This window comes from Mastomys coucha, unplaced genomic scaffold (genome assembly GCF_008632895.1).
Source record: "Mastomys coucha isolate ucsf_1 unplaced genomic scaffold, UCSF_Mcou_1 pScaffold4, whole genome shotgun sequence".
Lineage (NCBI taxonomy): Eukaryota > Metazoa > Chordata > Mammalia > Rodentia > Muridae > Mastomys > Mastomys coucha.
In genome coordinates, this window is record NW_022196910.1 from 41,620,059 (window position 1) to 41,641,969 (window position 21,911).

Consider the following 21,911-nt stretch of genomic DNA (forward strand, 5'->3'; position numbering starts at 1 on the left):
AAACAATATGATTAATTAACTGTCTTTCTTGTTCTGTAATTTGGATAAAACTTTGAGGCATGTGGAGCATGTTTTATTTTCAGAACATATGTGTGAATTTTAGGAGACTAAAAAAGGTTAGAGCTCTGTGGTTTGAGCTCCTGTGCAAACAAAGCAACTGCTGACAGTGATATGGTTGGTCAGATAGAGGGAGAAATAACTTATGTATACTGAAACCTCCATACGGAAGATAAAACATGATGTATGTGAATGTATAATACTATTACATATCAATAATAAACTAATATTTACATGAGGTTTACTCCATAGAGTTCACCACAGTAGGTGGCTGAATTTAGGTACTTGTAAAATCATCTTCTAAAATAAACAGAACAAACGAAATGCATGAACGGATAGAAAGTCAACACAGCCAACCAATTCACATAAAATTATCAAGCTAGTTTACATTCCAAGCCCTGAAGAAGAGCAACATTGAACTATAAATAAAATCTGCAGAGGAGAACACAAAATGATTAAAAGAATTAATTGGACACAGGTGTTGTTGAAGCACATTTGAGGAGAGAAGATACGTGCCTTAGTATCTCCACATTTCAAAGATAATTATGATACTAACTGACCAAAATAGGACTGTAATTGGTAGAATTTTCTATCCTCAATCCTCAGAAGAGATAAAAAGGTAAGGAGATGAACATTTTCCAAAGAGGACTACTTAAATATATGAATGATAGAGCCAGAAAGGCTATTCAGAGGCTGTGAAAGGATGGCCTACTAAATTTGATTTTGTATTCCCAGTTAAGGAGAGCCTTGTGCCCATCAGAAAGAAGAGTGATGGAATTAGTCTGAAATACCTTCAAAATACAGCAGAGAAGACAGACACTCTCAGCCTAGCAGAATATCTTACTGCACCTTACAGACCATTAATTAAATATGTGGAGTGTCTGGTACATACAGTGTGTCTGATATTTGTATACATTGTTACAGCCATGAAGGTGGCAAGCCAGGAAGTAGATTAACCAATATCAAAATATCCAATTTTTTTTTCTTTCACAAAAAACTCTTCTCTATATTTTCTTTAATTTTTTTGATTATTTGTATGTACTACTTTATTCTTTGTGAAACCTTTGTCTAGTAATATCTAGACTTAATTTTAAGTAACCTTAATAAAACACTGAAGATATTTGGAGAGATGGCTCAGTGGTTAAAAACACTGACTGCTCTTCCAGAGGTCCTGAGTTCAATTCCCAGCAACCACAAGGTGACTCACAACCATCTGTAATGGAATCCGATACCTTCTTCTGGTTTGCATGAAGATAACAAAAATGTACGCATATACATTAAATAAATAAATAAATCTTAAAATAAAATAAAATAAAACAAAATAAAAGATGGGAGAAGCCTCAGAAGGGTGATGGATTGAGACAGACTCTTCTTGCTTAGAAATGAGCTTTGTTGTAATTTCTTTTTTAGTTGCTCCCTGAGGCCTCAGCTTTAGTTGTTCTCAGGTTGAAAGCTGTTTCAAACAAATGCCTTTTACCTAGAAAATTATGAATATTACCAGTTTATGTTATTTTATGCTATATGAAAATAACATTTTTTCACCAGTAGCAAGGAAAGTATCATCAAATATGGTACAATCTGTTATGACTAATATTATGCATTATCTAATAACAATAGCTAAAGGGATTTGGGGCATAAGTTTTTGCAATATATTTTTGTTGTTGTTTATTGAAGCATGCTGGAACATTCTGTTTACAATTGATTCTTCTTTGAAGGAATGAGCAGAGTGACCCTCTGCAATACTGCTAGGCATAAGAAAGGACAAAATCGTATTACACTCAGCTTCAATTAGGGGTTTGGTCCTAGAGAGTGTCAACTTGTTAAATTTGTATTGGTTTTGAAATTCCTAAAGAAATGTTCAAAGGATTTGGCACCATGTAAATTTGAATAAGTTCTCCAGAAGAAATATATTATTCCTCAGGTATTGCTCATGTATCTTTGATATCTGGGTCTAAAGTATAAAAACCTGAAACAATGTCTATCTAGAAAAAAAAAACTTGCTTTTTACAAAATCAGCCATTAAGAACATATGCGAAATTCTCTATTTGTAGCTTTATTTTAAATTTTAACATCCATATTACAAAAACTGAGGCAGTTTTCTGAAAGACCTCTCATATGCTCACTGAAATGACAGGCATGCGTGTGTGGGGCCATACTGCCAAAATGAACTTCCTTATGCTAGTCTCTCTACAATTGTGTTAGTGAATGTAAGCTACAAGCTAAACAATAAATACAGGCGCGCGTGCTCACGCACTCATGCACGTGTGCACATGCACACTAGTAACACCAAGTTTCTCCAAAGAAAGCTTTAATCACTTAAGCAAAGTCAAAAGACAAGGCTTTAATTTTTGTTTATAAAACTATAAATAAATTAACAAAAGTAATAATTACAACTAGTTTTAATCTAAAAACATGTTTTAAAGTCTGGTTGAAGGAGATGGCCAGTTCAGGCTCCATGTCTCTCAATGCTAGGAGTCTTAGCTAGAACGGATTTTCCACTGCACTGGGTTTCTAGCTCATCCCAGAGATGGCCCCTGATTCCAGTTGTCTCTCCCACTACTCTCTCCCTTCGACTTCCCCTAACCTGATCCCTCCTGTGCCCATCTCTATCCTCCCATTCAGGCCTCTCCCCTATTCATCTGCAATGTTTCTTTTTTTATTTCCCCTTCACAGCCAGATTCACAATACCTCCCATTGACCTCTCCTCCTTGTTACTTAGCTTCTCTGGATCTGTGTATTGTAGCATGGCTATCCTTTACTTCATGGCTAACATCTACTTAATAAGTGTTTTCAACTAAAATTTACATAATAACCACTATTTAACAAGTAAAATCAACTATAATTCAGCTACACCTAAAAACCTCCAACCTACATTATTTCTGTCTACAAGATATACTGGGGTAAAAGTAGCTCAGAAATTGTAGAAGTAGCCAACTAAGGACTGGTCCAGTTTGAGATCCATTCCATAAGAGATAGTCCACCCCCGAAACCACTGGGAAAGCTAGGATCCAGAGTTGGATAGCCCAGAACCCGAGTATAGAACAAAGTGCAACTGGCAAAAAATAAAATAAAACAAAACAAAACAAAACAAAACAAAAAACCTTAAAGGTATTTTAGGAATTATTTTGTCTTATAAAATGCTTTGAGCATTTTATTTTTAATCTTGCTGATCTTTCAGTATATATTATTTTTTCTATTTTTAGTGAGTTTTCTGTGTGTAAAAATATATGGGTCAGTATCCGTGTATGTTACTTGTTCTTTTCATTTTCATTTGGCTCCTTTTTATAACTTGTTTGTTTTGCCCTATTCTGGCCTAATTGATTTTACTTTATTATTATTTTTATATGCCTGCTTGTTTTCTAATAAGAGAGAACAACAAGGGGTGTTGATTTTGGTTCATAGGGAAGTGGGAACAGTTTGCGAGGAACAGAGAAAGGAGAAAACATAATCAAAATATATTGTATGAAAGAAAATATGATACAGAACCTTGAGAATTGCTAGAAACTCTATTTTTTTCATATTTAAAGTCACTTGAGATTAAAATATCATCCAATTAAAAACAATTGTATCACTTTCTAGTTTCCACTTCTGATTAATTGGACTTAATCAGGCCATATGTGGACTTTGACCACAACACACAAACACAACTACAGGGAGAATTAAGTGTGTTCATATGTGTATTTACTTTGTATTCAGTTCTTACAAGGTAAGATTCTAAAACTTTTATTCCTGTTAGTCTCTCTCTTTTCCCATAATGCTACTAGGTGAACATGTCTTTATTCTAATGAATGACAGGAAATAGCATGGCAATATACCAACTCTCATTGGAATGCATATTAAATATCTTTTTTAAAGTTGTGACAGCATTTCCCATATGGCTATCAAGTCATATGGGCATAAGAAATGAACAGCTCTCTGAGAAAGTAAAATACCAGCCTCAATCAAACTCTTTTCTTCATTTATTCCTCTTTGACTATCAGAGAATTCTTTACGGGTTAAAATGATGAAGACATATATATCTATGTTTAAATAAAAAATAACTCAATAAGATCAATATTTCAGATTGCAAAAGGTTTTCTCTTTCTTTTTAAATGAAAACACAATTATTTAAAATGTGAGAATCATTACATTAATACTAGCCTCATAGCAGAGTTTGTTTTATCTTACTTCAGTTCTGCCTGTGACCAAAACAATTGGGGACATTTGTTAATGCTTTAAGCAGTACATTTCAGATACTCTTAGTATTTAGTATAATGAAGTTTAGTTGATTAATCTACATTAACTTTCTTCATGTCTAGTGTTCTTTTAAAATAGGAAAAATTCACAGTCTGTGTGCCTTATCAGTGTGTAACTTTAAGGTTACTGACATAAGAGGCTATGTGGCAACTTTATTTCTTTAATAAGCCAAAAGACATCATGGTTAATAGTCATAGGTGAAGTACATTCTTAGAGAGTGCCATGAGACTGAATCAGTTACCTACAAAGCATTTACAACAAATCATCATGAGAATCTATATAATATATTTGGGGTATGATTTTTATCCACCTCAGAATCTAATCCATAAATAAGAGATTCCTCATAGAAAACTTACTATGCCCTTATTCCAGAATTAAAATTATGTTACCATGGACTTGTTTTCAAATGAAAGTGATAAAGAGATATTAAAGAATGTTAAGTATATGTCAGTGTCTCCTTTTTTTCCCTTCTAAGAAAACATAATTCTTCTTTTCCCTTAAGTACAGGGATCAAGGTAAGGCTGTGGTACATGCAAAGAAAGAGCTCTACCACTAAGCTAAATTCCCATCACAATAGGATTTGTTGTAAACATTCATCAATACCAAACTGGAGCTTGAACCATCCACTAATATTCCCACTCGCCAAGAGTGATAAAATTACATCAAGCAGCAGAAGGAAAATTCACCCCAGAAAATATAACCTTGGCCATAAGCTAAAAGAATTTGCCTCTAATGGTTGTGTTACTTGTGCTTGATAAATTTCATATTACTGAAAGTATATGTTCTTATAGAGTGGTTTATGTTGCCAGTATAGGTGAAAATCAGTTTGGTATGAATAAATCCATGCATGCAATGTGGAGAGCTTCTTTGGTACTCTCTACATAGCTCATATAAATCTGCACCACCAATAAGCTATGCACCTGGCTGATGATGTGATCTCTTTCAATGACAGTGATGCCTTCTCACATTCATATAATAGTCTCTAAATCTGTGGGTCGCAACCACTTGGGGCCAGCATGTGAGTTGCACATCAGATATCCCGTATATCAGATATAATTTTATGTTTGGTTGTTATCACAATATGAGGAACTGTACTAAAGGTCACTTCATTAGGAATGAACTGATGACAGTTCATTTGTTATAAATCCTTCACAAAAAACCTATGGGAGTATGCTTTGTACAATTGTCTCATATTTCAAATGAGGACTTAAGTGAATAGTCTTCTTAGAATCTGAGTTGTTTTTTTTTTTTTCCAACCTCTTCCCCTGACCTGATATTACACTACCCATAAGGACTCATGTCTATAAAATGCTAAATTCAGGCATGTTCAGGGGGAGATAAATATTATAGCATTTTTTAATTCAGTGTACTAGATGTAGTGTAAACGCTGATTACTTTGGTATTGACTACTGATTCTGAAAATACATGGCCACTCAAATAATCGCAACCTACAATCTTCTGGGCAAGTGTTAGCTAAGTACGGATATCAGGCCAAATCAGAACAAGAGCTCCTTAACAAGACCATATAATTCTGGGATTCTTTACTGCTGTTCCATGCACAGTATAGTGTTATGGTAATGTTCCTAGAAAACTGGAATTCTATCTCAGGATTTGAGTCCTGGTATCTAAAAATGATCAAAAGCACTGTTTTTTGTTTTGTTTTGTTTGTTTGTTTGTTTGTTTTGAGATTAGATGAAAAACAAGGTCAACTTTTGATTGTCTTTACTCCAGACATGAGCCTGGCTTCTGGCTTTTCCATTTTCAGCTCAGGTCCGGTGCAGCCCCAGACACACACTCACAGAGGAGCTTCTGCTATACCACAGCAGTGAGATGCTGCTGACACGGCCATCACTCTTATTCTGTGGAGTATTTCTTTCACTCTTTTGCTGATGCCATTATGAAAAATAATGCTGGCACAGCCATGCTGACACTTGACATTCTTTCTTATTTATGTGGCTAACTTATTCTGGAAATTTTATTTTCCCAGAAGATATTAATGTTTTATGGAGGGGCAATCTAAACATAGACTTCCTTATTGTGGGTTTTGTGAGTTTTGCATATTGGAGTATTTCATTAAAACCTCAATTCCTGCAAACAAAAAGCTACCAAAGATCGGAAAGTGTTTTGCACTTGTTAAAATTGAAAATGAAGAAACATTTGTGTTTACTCATTATTAATCGCTTATTAAGGGTAACAGAACTTTCAATTCTCAGGTTGATAGGTTAAATTTTTGAGTCACTGTAATTGTGTCACTATTAATTTGCAAGTCATTATTATGTATGGACTCGCAATAAATAAAATTTTAAGTTTTAATACCTCAAGGTTCCTGTGCTTCCAGTACATAATCTATAAAAGGACAAAGGTCTCAAATATGTCACTTATACTTTATGTTCATTTTCAAAGCCTCTTGGAAAATCTTCTGCATTAAGACTTAGCATTTTTAATTTAGCTAATAAAACACAAAAACATTTCAAGACAAAATCTAAGGGTATTGAAACTGAGGCTGTGTGGCCATGCTTAAAGCCATCAAAATCTATCTGTTTTCACCTCACGTACAATTCTGCTGATTACTTTTTAATCTAAGATGTACATTTCATAATGATGAATAGAGAGCATTTTATTACAAGCAGTTGAACGAGCTTTTAAAAAAGCCTTACCTATATGGGTGACATGTCATTTGTAATAAGAACATATTTTAATATTGAGACATAATGAAATTATAAGTTGGTAATAATCCACCATGTAATGAAATTTTTTAAAACTGGTTTAAAATCATCTAAAATACAAAAGATACTTTTTGAGATGTTTTAATAATCTTAAACATTTAAGGTATAAAATTTGACACTTGTTAATGAATACGTCTAACAATACTATATAATAGTGGTAACTTTAATTCAAAGTTCTTTAAGAGCAATTTATTTATATAGTTCTTTATTTTCAGTTTTGAAGACCAAACAAAAAGGCAAGCACATACCTCTGAACGGCATGGTAAACATGCATTCTAGCATGAAGCCACAACCCCAGCACTAACTGAGGTTCTAATTTATTTCAGTGTTATGATGAAATGCTTAAAGTAACCTTATTTTTCATTGGATCACAAATACATAACTAGACATATTAACATGCTGTGTATATAAAGTATGGGGAGAAGTGTATGTATATAATTAAAGCACATGGATACAACACTACTATTGTAAATTTTTCTCTAAGATGTTAATCTCTTTTCTCAACAGGAGTCAGCTGAATTTGTAGTAGAAAATGTACTGCTTTCAGATAATCATGGTCTCCATGCTTATATATAATCATATATAAAAGGATGACAATTAGATAATCACCCATTGTTAGTGAAGGAAAGGTCACAAGAGAAAATATATGAGAGCATGAACTCAAAGAGACCACTGATGGGTTTATAAGGAAATATAGATATACAAGGAAAATGTGGTTGAATATAATGGGAGATTCAGCCTTTAAACCAGAATAACATCCTGCCAACATGAGTGGACCATGACATTATGTTAAGTGAAACAAATCAGGTAAAGGTTAATGCTTCACAATTTAATGGATATGCAAAATCTAAAATAGTGAAATTTATGGAATTAGAGTTTGTAGTTTGGCAGAAGCAGGGGAAAGGAGTAAAAATGGTATTAGACAAAGGACACATGATTTCTATCAGTTATGTAAAAGTCAAAGAGTAAGTCACAGAGTAAGTCATGGGATGGATGGTACACCACTGTGCCTTCAGCTGGCCATAGGTTCCACACTAACAACTGCTAAAAGAGTAAGTCTTATGTTAAGTGTGGTCATCTCAAAATAAAATAATGATGGTAAAAATCCTTTCTGAAGTGATAGATATATCTATGGCATATATCAAAGTAATCATTTCATGAATATAAAATAAACTCCAAAATAAGACTATTGTTTACATTGAATGTGGAGAAATTTCTGTAGTGGTAGATGCAAATATAAATGAGTGTGTATGTATAGATATATATTAATGTCTAAGTATAGGTATATCATAAGTTAAATTTGAGCCCCTAAAAGTTAAATATTGATATACTAAACGTTTTACTCAATGTACTCATTCCAATTAAAATAAGTTTCAATTTTATCTTAATATTGAGTTCTAAAATAATATATATTGTAGGTTATATTTAATAGCAACATAGTCAACTATAGATAAACGGAAGCCTATCTAAAATGGAAAACTGATGTAAAATGACATAAAACAACAGTATCCTCCCTTTATTCTGGGAGATATAAACATCACAGTTTGAAGCCAAAGCACCTTACTCTGAATTCATATTAAGAATATTCCTAGACATGCACATAACATGTATAATATTAAATGTAATGTTACAGATATTTTATAAAGTTGCCTCATTCTAAAATGTAGAAATGATACATCATAATATTTTATCTGATCAGTAAACTTCATGTCTTGGAAGCAACATTGTCTCCTTACTTTTCTTTATTTTAAAATACTCTATCTACCTAAAATATCACTTATCAATTATCAATTATCGACTTCTCCCTTTTAAAGGATAATTCATTTATATTATAAAATCCTGCAATTTAAAATGTTTCCATTTAGATATGGTGTAATATTTTGAAGTCTATATATAACAAGTAGGATTCTATTTAATTTCATTTTTCCAAAAAAGGGATTGACTTTTGAAACTCTCACATTTCAATTCTGGCTAGTTTTCCTTTATTTGCAAAAGAAGTCATTCATTTACTGACCAGTGTTTGTACCTCTAATGTTGGCATAAACTCAGCGCACAGCCCCTCACCCTTCCCCTAGAAATTCCATACAATTAGAGAAAAGGATGCTTACCATGTTCCAGGCAGGGTAGAGGTAGTCTGTACCCACAAATTCAAAATAGTGAGCAAAGCCTTCCTTCAACCACACATCTTCCCACCACACTGGAGTCACAAGGTCACCAAACCACTACAGGGACAAAAGGAGTTGACATCAGGATAAAGAAAAACAGAAAAGAGAAGAAAGCAGCATCTATTCTCAGTGATTTTATCTAAAAGCAAATGGACTAATCTGTGATTATCATAACTGGAAGTCATTCCCAAACTGATTCTGTGATCTGAAAATGTATTATGACAAGACTATAGTGATTAGCATTACTTCTTGAATAACACTAGTGATGGGACCAACTTGGGATCCATTTCATGGGAGCAGGGGGAGTGCAAACTCTGACACTATTTCTGATGCTATGTTGTACTTGCAGACAGGAACCTAGCATGGCTATCCTCTTAGAGGCTCTCCCAGCAGATGACTGAGACAGATGCAGATACTTACAGCCAACCATTAGACTGAGGTCAGAAACCCCTATGGAAGAGTTAAGAGAAGGTTGAAGGAACTGAAGGGGGTAGTAATTCATAGAAAGATCAACAGTCTCAACTAACCTGGGTACCCAGGAGCTCTCAGAGGCTCAGCCACCAATCAAAGAGCATGCAAGGGCTGGTCTGAGGCACTCCAGACACATATGTAGCAGAGGACATGTCTGGCACCAGTTGGAGAGGATGTACCTAAACCTGTAGAGACTGGAGGCCCTAGGGAAGGGGGATGCCCAGGGGAAGGCTGCAAAGTGGATGGGGAATGGATTGAAGAACTGTGGAGGGGGAACTGGGAGAAGGGGCAATGTCTGGAATATAAATAAATAGAATAACTAATTTTTAAAAAGATTTACTTATTTATTTTATGTATATGAGTGTTCTATCTAGATATGAACCTGCAAGTCAGAAGAGGGCATCAGGTCACATTGTAGATTATTGTGAGCCACCATATGGTTGGTAGGAATTGAACTCTGGGTCTCTGGCAATGAACTCAGGGCTTCTTAGTCACTGAGGCATCCCTCCAGCCTCTAACACTAGTATTTTAGGAATATACTCAGTGAAGAACAGAATAACAGTCAAGGAACCCAATATGAATAGTTAAGTTGGTATAGAAATGATCCAGGAATAAAAGCTGGTGACAACTGACTTCAGAGATCAAAGGGCCTATTGTATAGAAGAAAAGACTTGATTCTTGTGACATTACAGAGACAGACTGAGATAAATGAGTAGAAATTCAGAATAGAGAGTATCTGCTGAAGATGCAAAAGAATATAGCTGGTGGTCCAAAAGTGCTGTCTAGGGAGGTAGTGAGATAATGAAGGATCGCTCTCTCTCTCTGACAGAGAGGCAACTCAGAGTCCACATTAAGTAATGAATTCAACCAAAGGCTCTGAAGATCCTCCATGCTAGACTGTTATGATAAATAGAAATGGAACCAGTAAAATCTGATAAAATCTGATATGCAAAGGTTTTAATGGTGTTTTGATTAAATAACATTATACTACTCTGGAAACTTTATTTTTATCAAAAATATATTACAAGCCATAAACATTCAAAAAGACTTGAAATTCAATCAAGAAAACATAGAGAATGTCCACTTTTATACAAGTGACAACTATTATGCATGGTAATTTAAAAAATAACAAGGAATAGCATAAATTCAAATCTTTACAAGATAGAAGGATAGAGATGGAACTGCAGGTAAATGGAGAAGCCAAATCATTCTATACACAATTGACAATTGAGCTGGAACTTTTAAGAATAAGGAGCCAGCCACGAGATAGCCCTAGACAAGAAGATTCCAGGCAGACAGCTGATGTGAGTAAGGCACAATGTGGGACTCTTGTGTGAGAATATGTTCTCTGACAAACAGAGATATGGAAAGCTGGATTCTGGTTGACCAGGCAGAAGGAAGAATGAAACAATCTTGACAGAGACATATATACTAGATTATACACAACTTCAAGAGTCATCACAAGAATAGATAGGGGACCTGACCAAGAGTTTTAATGTTTTAATTTGAATTTTTGCACTTTATACAGAATACATGTTTCTCTTTCAAATTGACAACCTGTCTTCAGAATTGTAACAACAAATAGTTTTGAGGGGATAATAGCCAAGTCACATATGACAATCATAGTGAAAATCATGAGAGGTATTTCTCCTAGCTTCTGCTTCATTTCTTCATGGCAAATGACCTCTACCACTGAGCTAGCACAGGAAATTAGCATACAATAGGAACTGTGGGAAATAAGGAGCTTTGTCTCAAAAGAACTGTATCTAACATCACATACAGGAATTTGCCTTAGAACTGTAGGACAAGGGGGAAACCAATCTAGCACTAGGACTCCAGTCACTCCTACAGTAGTGACTCTGTAACCTGAGGTTAGAAACATGTCTGGCTTACTGAGCACAAGGGTACAATTTCCTCACTGGTTCACTGTGACAAGAAACGATATTCAGGCAATCAGGTTCATTTACAAGCATTTAATTGCTCACCTTTTTCCACTACCAGTAGTTGCCAAGTGACTTTTTTTTTTCAAATTTTTCTGGATTCTTAAGGGATTGTCAGTTTATAGTATACAATGCCACACAACACTACACTGAGAGTTCAGGAGTTCAAGGTGTAAATGGCACCCAAACTTTCTAGCAAGTAGGATGGCCATGGCTTTCTATTAATAATGTCTGTTTTCAGTGACTTTTTTTCTAGACTAAATTCATGATTTAACAAGTGTTGCAAACTCTTATGTTACTACCTTCCATGAGTAAGAAAGTTCATAAAATAAAAATGAAATTAATTTTCCTTATAGCTTCACTACGAAGTTGTCCAATTTACATATGGATTTTTCACTATTCCAAGTTAAAAAAATAATCACTCATTTGAGAACATAGAGTCTGTAAGATAAGTTAGTGAAAGATTCCATATGTGTCTATGTGACCAGGAAAGAAGAATAACAAAGCAAAATTCTGACGGATACACAAAATTCACCTGCATCACTCCACAAAGCAATAAATCATTCCTCTCACTGCACTTACCATATGGACACACTAATAATCAAAGAAATGGAAGCACAGCTGATCAGCAACTATGCAGGAGCTCAAAGGGGCAGCCACTCCATCACACATTTCAACGAAAGCCAGTGACAGTTGCTTACTCGATACCATCAGTCTGTATATGTTTGCTTACGTTATCGCCTGAGAAAAATGATATGCCATGTGCACAGAAGCTGCACAGTGCTTGGTATAAGACATAGATGGGAGGATACAAACCAAGCTCCTCATCTGGATGTTTGAAGTCACCCCACATTCCAGACAATTTCACATTATACTTACACCTGTTCCTCTTCTCGTACCTGGTGACATATTTCATGAACAATGACCATGGTGACATCCAGCAAATAAGAAATAGATGACACACTGGGATCCAGCAGTATTCTTTGTTCCACAAAAATACTTAGTCCCCAGTTCTCCATAGCAGCATAAGGATGCTTAGGCACAGCTAAAAGATCTAGAAATAGAATAAAAGAGTTCCAAAGGTTTTTAACAACACTGGATCCTAAGTTTCACAAGTTAAAAAATTCAGAAATCCTAATAAGGAAGAGTACTTGTTCTTTATTACTTTTTCTTGTATTAAACACTCAACCATGTTTATATGACAGTAGAAATATGGGCTATCTCCATCGATGCTGGTCACACTCGTTCGTCACACTTCATATCGGGCTCAAAACTCCAGGGGGCTAGAAGTATCCACAACATTATTGATGAGCCCATCCTAATAAGTTTCAGAAATGGCAAGGAAACCAAATGCAGCAGGAACCCAGAGTCAAGGCATTCCACCTTCTAATGAAAATATATTCAGCCCAGTGCAGAAGCGAGTGTATTATCACTTTGTCTCAACTCTATCTCAAAAAAAAAAAAAAAAAAAAAAAATTCGAACTAGTTTCAAGACATGGTATCATTTTTTTTCTAATTTCTTAAGTTCCTGTATGTTCTTTTGCTCCTGTCAAGATAGAATGCTACATTTAATCTTAGCTTATAGAGAAAACCATGACAGTGGATGCAGTTGCAAAGGTAGAATAGAGGGGACCCACGGGATTTGGCCTGGGCTTGCCACCATCAACTACAGATGTGACATCAGTAAATCACTTAGGTTCTCAGGACCACAATTCCCTCAGCTATAAAGTAAAGTTATTGGCCTTTTCTTTAAAATGCCTTCCAGGTCAAAAAATCCATGATTAGATGGGTCTAAAAATATGTGCTTATTTTAAAAGGTCATCCGGGTATTATCAACTTCTGATTATGGTGAGCAAACACACTCACGTTTCACTCACTGCCTCTGCACCAGACTCATAGCAATGGTAAATAAAATATTTTAAAAGAACATAAACTACAGACTCCAAATGGAAAACCTCTCAGTGGATCAAAAATGGAACCCAAACGCAAAATGGTTGTTACAGTGCATCTATGGACCTGCTGGTCTCTGGCTCCAAAAGTAGCAGTAGCAGCTAGGGATTGGCTCTGACTGCACACACTAAGGCCAAAAAGATCAATGCCAGGTTCACTGCTTGATGTCAAGGGCTGAAGTAAGGCACACACACTGAGAGTAGAAAATGGCTGGTGCTCACTGGGTCCTGAAAGTGGCAGCAAGGGCCAAGAAAGACTTGAACCCTGGCTATACATGTGTTCTTAATCACAATGAATACCCTCACTCCAAAGTGGAAATCTGGCTCAGTAACGGTGTAATGTGTTCCAAGGCTACCAGCAAATTGTATGAGAATGTTCAGTATAGTATTGTCTCTAAAAGTGAAAAAGGGAATTTATATGCTTATATGACTTTTAACCAAAATAATACACAAACACTGTATAAAAGCATTTCATAAAGGAATTCTACGTAGCAATTAAAATAAGCTATCTCCCCACTGGGTTCTCCCATCTCAGACATGAACACAGACAATTTGAGAAAGGTAATAATAAATAAAGATGGTATAATATGACCACTATGCTCATTAGAAACATTCAAAATAATACTGCCTAATGTATGTATATCTTCTCACGGGCAAAACATTCAAAAATGGTTCCTCATAGTGTTTACAAACCTTCTCACCTGCAGGACAAAGATAACAATAGAACATAGCCATGCACTCATGACAGGAACTGATAATAAAGACACTAACTTCAAGATCACGGTTGCTACTGAGGAAAAAGGAAGAGAAAAGACTGTAGGACAACAGAAATTAATGTCTTCATATCAATGTTTTAAAGCTAGTGGTGAGCACATTGATATTAGCATAATAGTATTCATCCTTTTATGTATGTTTTAAATATTTCACAACAATTGAATAGGTTGGTCTTAGCCTCCAATTGATTTTTTTTTATTTTTGAATTCACAAATATCTTTTCAGTATTGGTGATCAGTTTTGAAATCTGAAATATGTATTGAAGTAAGTCAAACATATCTCTCTAATTCTGCTACATATTAAACTCATAATGAAGGCATGACGGCTATAACAGAAATACAAAATATTTAAAATACTACAAGAGAAATATATCTACATGGGAGATTCTTAAAATGTTATTTATTGGGCTTCAAATGATGACTAGGATTTTAATAGGTATGTGGGTTAATCTGCCCATTCATGGAACTTTAATTAACACAAAGAAGTCATAGGTGCAAACACTGAGAATTGCCATCCTGTAAATATTATCTGGGGCTGCCTTTCAAGCCCCTTGCTATCTGCATGGTGGTGCTCATGTATGGAGAAGGCTAGCTAAGAAGTAGAAAGTAGAAGAAAGAAACATACGTAAGTACTAGGAAGTATATTCCAATACGAGCATTACAGAATAAATAATTGTGGAAGGTATGGGCAAAGCACTTCGAATATAGTCACCTGCACCTGGTATGTGGGCAATATTAACAACCAGTTTATTTGTGCAAGTGTATCGTGAAGGAATATAAAAATTACTGCAGTGCTCAGATGTGGAAGGAACAGGGATTTGGATAAACAGAGAGCTCATAGGTTGGCACCATATAATAGAGGAGATATACCACAGAACTAGTACATAGGAAAAGTATCTAACAGGTGGATTCACCGACTTTACATAATTGAAGACATTGCCTACATATTAATAAACTAGATAACAGAACCACAGTGTGTCAACTTTGCCTGTCACTAGTACATAGTTACAACAGTAGCTGCCCCAGCATCAGGGACTTGTGGAAACAGATGGACCTATGTACAATTTTTTCCAGTATGAATCCTGTTGCATGAAGAACCAATTCTGAATCCTAGAGTTATTTTGGAGCCCGAGTTACATTATGTTGATGGCTATGTGCACATTAAAGCATCAAATCATACACAGAATATACCCAGGTGGTAAAACTCAATGGAACTGCATTGTGAAGGGTGCTAATAACTGAAGCAGTATTCTGCTTATTTGAAGCACATAATGCTCACTTATATTGAATTAAGTTACTTTAATTTTGCAAAGTAATGAGAATATATTTGTTAAAATATGCATCCATAACTTTTTAATATGCCTCCCCCAAAATGAAAGCTCACATTTTAGAAAATAATTTACTTAAAAATTCAAAGCAAGTTCTAGATAAAATTATACATTGTGTTCTTCCAAATAGTAACGATCATCTAGAAAACAAAGGTTAGCAGAGGAGGGAAATCACATATTAAAGAAGGTGATGGTTTGGGCTGGCGAGATGGCTCAGCAGTTAAGAGCACTGACTGCTCTTCCAGAGGTCCTGAGTTCAATTCCCAGCAACCACATGGTGGCTCACAACCATCTGCAATGGGATCTGATGTTGCCTTCTGGGGTGTCTGAAGACAGCCACAGTGTACTCATATACATAAAATAAATACATCTAAAAAATGTGATGGCTTAAAAAAAACACAAAAGTCTATTGTGGCCCACTCCCTTCCTCCAGACCATGGTATGTTACAGTGCCTCTATCATGCCAACCCTAGCCTAAAATGGCTCTTAGGGAAGCCACAAAATCTTAGACATGCTCCTCAGATTTTGTTTTCATCTACTGTTTCTGAGAACTGCATTGTTGATTCATAGAAAACAGCAAGAAGCCCATGTGTTGTCCTGTTCCTCGGACTGACTCTACTTACTATCACTTTGGTTTGGAGATTTTGGGTTTGTTTCATTTTTCTTTTCTTTCTTTTTTGTTACTCCCTTGTCATTGTAACTTTAGAAAAACAAGCTTCCCAGAATCTTCACTTAAAATTTCTGTGCAAGATGTTTTTGTGCTTGAATGTCATTGTGGTCTCAACCAAACTCTGCTCATTTTAAATTTCACTGTACCAGAACTCACATGATTTAAAACACTTGCCTGTCATGGTATTGAAAGGAGAATAATTTAGAAATGATTAACTCATGAAGACAATGCCTTTATGAATCAATTACTGATAAATAATTTTTTGACATTACAGCACACTGGATTGTCCCCTACAAAGTTCATGAGTCTGACCAATTTAAAACAAAACTTCGAAAAGGAAAATCCATGTTTTAAACATGATTGCATCTTAGACCACATCCATTTCTAGTCTAGGGCAAGCTCATCCCATGAGACACAGGATGGACACCTGGCACTGCCTTTTTGCAGTATGATTGGTTAACTTTGCCTCTTCTATTCCTTTTGTTCTGCGATGACACACTGTCTGCTCTAGAAGATTGCAGCATCAAGGCATTGTCTTAGATTCAGAGAACAGCCCTCAGCAAACATCAAGGACCCCAGTACCTTGTGATTTCCAGATTCAAAAACTGTGAGAAACAAATTTCCCTGTGACCCAAAAATGTTGTTACAACAACACAGAGGAAGACACTTAACCTAATAGTTCCTTTTTTTTTTTTACTCTTCTTATCTACCCTCATGTCACCCATTACCACCCACATGAGCAAACAACTCTGATGATATCTACATGAAAATGTCTAGGCATTTGCAATGGGCTGCTGCTTGTCAGGCTCCAAACATACCCATGGTTTCTTGAATAGCCTCTTACCTCCATTCTTTTTTTAAATATGCTTAAAACTTTAAGATAGCCTAGATGTTTCTTTTGTACTCTATGGAAAGTCTGCCACCATGAAATATTGTTTTACTACTCTTAGAAGACCATGTAGGTTGATCCTGCAACCATGTAGAAAGACCAAAAAGTCATCAAATATAGCCTGCCAATGGACATCAACAGTAAATCAATATCTAGCATTAGCTGCACTGTTATGATGATTAACTGTCAAATCCATTAACATATTGGCTGGGAATATACTCTTGTATCATTTCCTTTATTAAATAACTAGTAGCAAATGGAAGTACATGCATCATACGGCCTGTCTCCACTTCCACAATCACACAGAGCCCTCAGATCATAATAAACAATGATTAGACAATAAGCTGTTCAGACTTGGACTCCTCAAGTTCTCACTCCAGAGTGAGAGCCTAGGATCTTGCCATTCAGAAACCCTGCCCATATAGGTATGTGATCAGGCACATACCTATATACCGCCTAAGAGTGGAGACAGAATAGCTGCTGACTGGTGCATGACTTCAGCTATTTATCAATTATTCTTATCTTTCATGATATGTTCCCTTTAGTCTAGCCTCTGAAGTCTTAGTTTTCATTGTCAGTATTTCTTTACTTGCCAATGTCAGGCTTCTTGAAAGACACAACCAAATTCCTCAGTACATTTTGATTTTGCATCAATTTATTTACCCAGATTTGTTAAAAGAGTAAGATAAGCACTAACTAGTACAATTTTCCACTATCTCATACTTCAACTTTTAAGCTAAAATGGGGAGAGGGGATGGAGAAATAACTCAGAAGTTAAGAGCATCTATCACTCTTGCAAGGGACTCACACTTGTTTCTCATAACTCATGAGATGTGAATGACAATCACCTGTGAATCTAGCTACAGGAAGAACTGACAGCTCTGGCTTTAATGTACACCAGCAGTCATTCATGTGAATTTACACACACACACACACACGCCACATACACAATTAAAAATCCTGAATAAGTCTTGCTTTTAATTTTGTTTTTGGTTTTTTTAAAGACAAAGTCCTTGAAAGTTGAGAGGTTACATGCCAAAGGAAAAATATTGGAGATTGAGATATCTCCATAGGTTATGAAACTTGCTACCAAGCCTGATGACTTGTATTCCACTTCTTAAGACCCACATAATACAGGTAACAAACACCCAAAGTTGTCTACTGGCCTCTACATGTATGTTACTGTAATTTTAAGCCCATAAACATGCATTTGTACATAAACATAGTACTACCCTCTGTTAGCACTATGTCCAATTTCTGGAGGACCTGCCAAACTGATTTCCAGAGTGGTTGAAAGAAAGAAGGAAGAAGGAAGGAAGGAAGGGAGGAAGGAAAGAAGGAAGGAAGGAAAGAAGGGAGGGAGGGAGAAAGAAAGGGAGGAAGGAAAGAAAAGAAAAAAGAAAGAGAATGGAAAGGAAAACCAAAGCAAAGAAAAATGGATGAAAGAAAAGAAATAGAAACATTGACTGCTGTTCACAAAATAATTTTCAAACAGATGACTAGCTTTCCTTTGGAAGACAACTTATGCTCAACACTGTTAGCTGCAAGCTCACTATATGTCTGCAAGATACACAAATGGATAACTATTTTTCTTTTTTGTTCCTTTTTTTGTTTTTTTTTTGTTGTTTTGTTTTTTATTAGATGTTTTCTTTATTTACAATATCTCCTTTCCCAGGTTCCCCTCCAAAAAAAGAAAATAAAAGAAAGAAGAGAAAAGAAAAACTAAAACAATCTCTTGTTCCTTCCTCCCTCCCCCTGCTCACCATCCCAGCCCCTCCTGCTTACTGGCCCTGGCATTCCCCTACACTGGGGCATAGAACCTTCACAGAAACAAGGTCCTCTCCTCCCATTGATGACCGACTTGGCCATCCTCTGCTATACACATGCTGCTGGAACCATGAGTCACTCCATGTGTACTCTTTGGTTGGAGTTTTAGTCCCTGAGAGCTCTGAGGGTACTAGTTAGTTCATATTATTGTTTGTCATAAGAGGCTGCAAACCCTTAAGCTCCTTGGGTCCTTTCTCTAGCTTCTTCATTGGGGACCCTGTACTCAGTCCAATGGATGGCTGTGAGCCTCTACTTCTGTATTAGTCGGGTACTGTCAGAGCCTCTCAGGAGACAGCTATTATCAGGCTCCTGTGAACCAGCACTTGCTGGCATCCACAATAGTGTCTAGAATTGATGATTGAATATGGGGAGGATTCCCAGGTGGAGCAGTCTCTGAACTGTCCTTCCTTTAGTCTCTGCTCCATAGTTAGTCTCTACAACTCCTTCCATGGGTATTTTGTTCCCCCTTCGAAGAAGGAACGAAGTATCTACACTTTTGTCTTCCTTCTTGGAGTTTCTTATGGTTTGTGGTTTGTATTTTGTGTATTCTGCTCTTCTAAGCTAATATCCACTTATCAGAGAATGCATACCATATGTGTTCTTTTGTGATTGGGTTACCTCACTAAGGGTGATATTTTTCAGGTCCATCCATTTCCCCAAGAATTTCATAAATTCATTTTTTAATAGCTGAGTAGTGCTCCATTATGTAGATGTACCATATTTTCTGTATCTATTCCTCTGGTAAGGGAAATCTGGGTTGTTTCCAGTTTCTGGCTATTATAAATAAGGCTTCTATGAACATAGTGGAGCATGTGAACTTATTACATGTTGGAGCATCTTCTGCATATATGCCCAGGAGTTACCACTGAGCATACCATAGCTGGGTCCTCTGGTAGTACTATGTCCAATTTCCAGAGGAACCACCAAACTGATTTCCAGAGTGGTTGTACCAGCTTGCAATCCCACCAGGAATGAAGGAGTGTTCCTCTTTCTCCACAACCTCTCCAGCATCTGCTGTCACCTGAGTTTTTTATCCTAGCCATTCTGACTGGTGTGAGGTGGAATTCAGGTGTTGAACATTCTTTAGGTGCTTCTCAACCATTCTGTATTCCTCAGTTGAAAATTCTTTGTTTAACTCTGTACCCCATTTTTAATAGGGTTATTTGTTTCTCTGGAGTGTAACTTCTTGAATTCTTTATATATATTGGATATTAACCCTCTATCAGATATAGGATTGATAAAGATCTTTTCCCAATTTGTTGGTTGCAGTTTTGTCCTATTGACAGTGTCTTTTGCCTTACAGAAGTTTGCAATTTTATGAAGTCCCATTTGTCGATTCTTGATCTTAGAGTATAAGCTATTGGTGTTCTGTTCAGGAAATTCTCCCCTGTGCCTATGTGCTTGAGGCTCTTCCCCACTTTCTTTTCTATTAGTTTGAGTGTATCTTATTTTATGTGGAGGTCTTTGATCCACTTGGACTTTAGCTTTGTACAAGGAGATAGGAAAGGATCAATTTGCATTCTTCTACATGCTAACCGCCAGTTGAGCCAGCACCATTTGTTGAAAATGCTGTCTTTTTTCCACTGGATGGTTTTAGCTCCTTTGTCAAAGATCAAGTGGCCATAGGTTTGTGGGTTCATTTCTGGGTCTTCAATTCTGTTCCGTTGATCTACCTGCCTGTCACTGTATCAATACCATGCAGTTTTTATCACAATTGCTCTGTAGCTTAAGGTCTCAGATGGTGATTCCACCAGAGGTTCATTTATTGTTGAGAATAATTTTGGCTATCCTGGGTTTTTTGTTATTCCAGATAAATTTGCAAATAGTTCTTTCTAAGTCTATGAAGAATTGAGTTGGAATTTTGATGGGGATTGCTTTGAATCTGTAGATTGCTTTCTGCAAGATGGCCATTTTTACTATATTAGATGGATAACTATTATTTCAATCATTTTTGAATAGGATTTTGCTTTCCCAGGCCCAGCTATCAATTCCATGGATGGTTTTTCCCACAGGAAGGGCTCTGCTGTCCTTACATCTTTAGTCATCTCTTTGTTCCTAGTCTAATTTCTACTGAGCTGTACTCTCTTCATACTCTCAGACAGAGGTTGAACTCTTTGTCTTGGAACTTCCATCCCAAATCTATCTGATTCTCACATGTTCAATCTTTAGTTCCAATTCTTGCCTCTGTTTTTCACTTCACTTTATGTTTAATCGTTATCTTCAACACTTCACTTTATCTTTAATCGTTATCTTCAACGCCTTCTTCCACATTGCATCTTAGCAGCAGCTCATTCACAAAGCATCCTTTTTTTTTTCACCCCTCTGCCCTGGCCTTCTTAATGAAGTAAGGCATAAAAATGGTTCCAGGTTCAAGTTTCAGCTCTCACATTGCCTTAGATCCAAGCACAGACTCGTCACTAATGAGCTATGGGGCCCTGAATAAATTGTTCAATCTCTTTTAGTTTTCATTTTGTCATTGATATATGGGAGGTTGTAACAGTACCTGCATTTCAAGTTATGAAGATTAATTGGTAGATCATGTAAAGACTTATTTCTAAGTAGAATGCATGCTAAATCAACATATGGACCTTCTATTTGAATACCAGAGAAAAAGCTATGTCAGCTCAACATTTTGGCCTATAAGAGAATTTTCATCAGCAATGTTCAAATGCATTGCTTTTGACTTTCCAAGCTTTGCCATCTTCCTAAATTAACATTACATCATTATACATGGTCAGTGTTCTCACCACTCTTCCTTCTCTCAAAAGAAGGTTGCTGGGGTTCTTTTGTTGTTGTTGTTGTTGTTTGGGATTTATGCAACCACTTTTACTCAACACTTGCTGATTAATATCAATAGCAAAAGAGCAATTTAATCTGTTG

The 21,911-nt window shown here is 36.1% G+C and overlaps 1 protein-coding gene across 4 annotated transcripts in view; it reads right to left on the reverse strand.

Moving 5' to 3' along the window:
• Trhde (thyrotropin releasing hormone degrading enzyme) overlaps nucleotides 1-21,911 on the reverse strand; it is a 392,302-nt gene that overhangs the window by 166,081 nt on the left and 204,310 nt on the right. For all 4 annotated transcript variants that reach the window (XM_031350072.1, XM_031350071.1, XM_031350069.1 and 1 more), the window contains exons 4-5: nucleotides 12,495-12,649; nucleotides 9,128-9,241 (exon numbers count right to left, since the gene is read on the reverse strand). In XM_031350072.1, the coding sequence (XP_031205932.1) occupies nucleotides 9,128-9,241; nucleotides 12,495-12,649 (269 nt within the window). The remainder of the gene's footprint in view (nucleotides 1-9,127; nucleotides 9,242-12,494; nucleotides 12,650-21,911) is intronic.